The sequence below is a fragment of the Loa loa genome (genome assembly GCF_000183805.2).
Source record: "Loa loa unplaced genomic scaffold supercont3.23, whole genome shotgun sequence".
Classification (NCBI taxonomy): domain Eukaryota; kingdom Metazoa; phylum Nematoda; class Chromadorea; order Rhabditida; family Onchocercidae; genus Loa; species Loa loa.
In genome coordinates this window covers 89,223-92,849 of record NW_018108203.1, presented here as the reverse complement: position 1 = coordinate 92,849, position 3,627 = coordinate 89,223, and the positions used below count along the sequence as shown (strand labels likewise).

General features: G+C 32.7%; 1 protein-coding gene across 1 annotated transcript; it reads left to right on the top strand.

Moving 5' to 3' along the window:
• Positions 1-55: 55 nt before the first annotated feature.
• Positions 56-2,771, top strand: LOAG_13606 (hypothetical protein; the record flags this gene model as incomplete). Its single annotated transcript, XM_003149112.1, has 6 exons — positions 56-239; positions 875-986; positions 1,244-1,289; positions 2,109-2,224; positions 2,288-2,360; positions 2,700-2,771. Coding segments are annotated over 6 exons (603 nt in total), but the record flags the coding sequence as incomplete, so codon positions are not given.
• Between the last annotated feature and the right edge of the window lie 856 nt (positions 2,772-3,627).

Below are 3,627 nucleotides of genomic sequence, written 5' to 3'. Positions count from 1 at the left end.
CAAAAAAAAAAAGAAAACACATATTTAACATGAGAGGGAAATTTAAATCTTACAGAGTGAAATAATTACGGGAATCAGTTCAACGGGTATCGCTATCACGCCGTCGTCATCATCACAGCAGTCGTATGATGTGAAATTTACGATTACAAAGCCACAACTTCACCACCGCCAGCATCACCAACAGCAACAACAACCACCATATCCTTTATATACGCAGACACATTATCAACCGTCAACCGGTTATCCATAGAACTAAATTGTACATGAACTGTAAAAATTATGGCGAAATGCTACACTAATTCTGAACCATATTTCGCATTTTGCACGCATGATGTCATTTGTTTGCCAACAGTATTGCTAGGAGCCTTTTTCGAACATTGACATTGTTTGAAATATCATATTGAACTCTTCATAAGTGCACTAAGTTTCTATAATTAAATAATGCAGCTATCATTCGTACAGTATATTTACTGATTTTTGACTGGTTTTTGAAAGTATTTGAAGCTTATTCCATACGAATCTGTTCATTTTCTTCGAGTATATTTCCCTTTAGCTCTTTTTTCTAGAAGATTCCAACGAAATCTGAAGAAAAGCTAAAAATTCAAAGAATTTGTCCACTATTGTAATTGCTAAATATTATAACATGTAAAGACATGCCGTGGAAAATAAGGTGATAAGAAACAGAGCAGATAGATCATCTTTAATGATGAATGACACATTTGAATTTGTTAGTCAACTTGCTTCCCATGTTTTATGTTTCAGGATTGTGGAAGGTTTTCCACACTTGTAGGGATGGTTATAGACTTCACCAAGAAAGCTGATGAGGTGCTGGAATTCGTATAACTTTGTAATTACTTTTTACGACTAATTTTAGAGTGCTTCTTGCCTTTGCAACTTTTTATGATATGTCCATCGTACATTCCAGTTCTTTGCGTTGCTACCGTTCAAGCGAAGAAGAACAAGAAACTTCTCAGTATTTTCTTCTTGTAATTTTTTGACGTGTTTTGTAAAATGCAATCTATTATACACTGAAAAAAATTGAAATATCAATTCCATCGCGAATGTTAGCTAAACAAATAGATAATTTCAATAAATGTGTGATATTGCCTTGTGCAATAAATTTGAACAAAAAATGTTATGAAGTTCCGAAATTATTATTAGCCTAGTGCTTCGAATATCCGGCATTTAGAATGGTTTGAAGTGTTTGTTTATAGCTGAAGTTATTAAGGGGTAAAGTTTTCAGCTCCCAAAGCACTTATAAAAGTTTCATGATTTTGAACAAGCAGGCGGTATTTTTATACAACAAAGTCATTCTAATTTGTTTGGGAATGTTGTGTTGTCTCAGCCTTACCTTTGAACCCCGAGTATTTTCCTCCTGATTAGCGAAAATAACACTAAGCTAATCCATTTTTTTTCGTGTTTATTTTTTGCACCAGATACGAATCTTCAAATTTTCAGGAAGTTTCCGAGCAAACAAAGTAGTCGTGTAGATTGTCGAGAAAGTCGGAGCCATATTCATTGCAAAAAAAAAATGACAAAATGGCCCTTAACAAGAACTAAAACCTTTCAGTTAAATGCTGACTAAACCTGAGTTGTAATTTTTTAAAAAATCAAGATTTTTTTTTTAATGGGAATGTTGTAATAATAAAATCAATACTACACTGACTGAATTTTGGAGGCGAACAGTTAGATTTGAATGATCTTATTGCTGGATATCTGCGGAATTGTTTGAGAGATCAACTAATTGTACAGATCCACAATTCTGTTTCAACTTAAGAAAGCAAAATACTTTCAAGCGTTGGTAATTGTTGCTTTCCGGATTCAAAACTCAGGAAGGAGAAAGTACTGCAGTAGAAGATTGTATTTATGGAACGAAAACAAGTGGTACAGCAATCCAAGATTTCAAATACTGAATTTTCTTCAAAATCTATCTCATCGGAAAATTATAACTGCAATATGTTTAGCGTTCAGTCTAGAGCTGAAGCTATGAAAAGATCACGTCCTTGGTTACATTTATGAGACAGCCCTGGAATTATACAATAGAGAAGTTCTATACACAGAAAGGTAAGCTCAAATATCAAAAGTTTAAATGAAATCTTCAATTTTAGCCGATATCTTTCGAAGGAGTTGTGAAAATCCTGAGTTATAGAAATGACAATTTGCTGGAACATACTTGCAAGAATTTTCATCCAACGTCAAGCAATACAAATTCCACCCTAATCCGGTTAGGAAAATTTAATATACTATTTATTCTGAGCTGAAAAAATATTTGTGGATGATTCTGCAGCTACTGTCGTAAAAATTTTGCCTTTGTATTAGAGGAGATTGACGATGAAGCTCCTTTTTGTGGCTTAATGCAGGTGTAAGGAGTTTCAAAATGGTTTATTGATGATGGTAATAGATTTATTATTCTTGAATTATTAATGAATGTAGAAAATACAGTTATGGTTGAGTTTCTTGTTGATGTAAAGAGGAAATTTAGCGTGTTAAGTACTTCAATTAGAGTTTAAAATAGGAAGACATGTAGAACACCTAATGAAGCTTAATTTAGGGAGATTTGTAGAACATCGAATGAAGTTTAAGTCCTGGATAGGCTAATGGAAACCATTTGTATAGTGGGGATGGTTTACAAAACTTGATACATTCCTTACAAGATTAATTCTCAGACAAGAAGTATTTACATGTGAATCAATTTACAGGATGTGTACAACGTTCTCCCCATGGATTCGTTGTTAGAATATCATCGCATGATCCGAAGATTAGGTAAATGACTCATCACTTTAATTGTAGAAAAACACTTATTTTATTTTTTGCGTGACGAATCCTTTATATGGAGAATATTCTAAACAACTTTTATGTAGAAATCTCTAATACTTTGATTGTTTCAACACATATATTTTCTTGATTTTTTCGGCATCTATGAGAAAAATACACTGCTCTAGGTTGAACTATGAACCCTTATCAATGAGTACTGATTATGCAAATGGAGGGAATAAAAAAAAGCAAAAAATGATTATAATTAGATGATTATAATTTATTTACTGCAAAAAAAAAATGATTATAATTTACTGCAACTCCATGCAATAAATTAAAAACATATTTTCCTCCTCTCATGATTTTGGCGTATTTTTCCTTTTCTTCTTTTCTTTTTCTGCAAAGTACTCTGCTTCTGGACTATTCCATCCATTTCTTCAAAAATATTAATGCACAATTTGAGGTGCATTATGTTTTCTTCAATGATTCTTCTATTGTCCTCAAATTGTTTCGTTTTTACTCCATTGACGAATTTTGTTCTGAAGACCTTAAATCCATTGTTTTGATTTTTTCGAGGAGTTTCTCTAATCATTGTTTCGCTCGTTAAGCTTTTTGAATGATATTAGGAGTCATCTCACCTTAGCTCGGGCACCAATTCTTGTCGAGAAAGGATGGACCGGATTTTTTCGGTAAGCAAATTATCTATGTTAAAGTTTATTTGCAATGAATATGTAATAATTCAATCGAAAATGGAGATATGATTCACAAAATTGAATTATGTTGCCGGAATGAAAATTAGAAGGTTGACGGAGTCAGATGTTGCTCTATAAGTAAAGACTGATTCAGCCTCTCGTTGTTAGCTTATATATATAT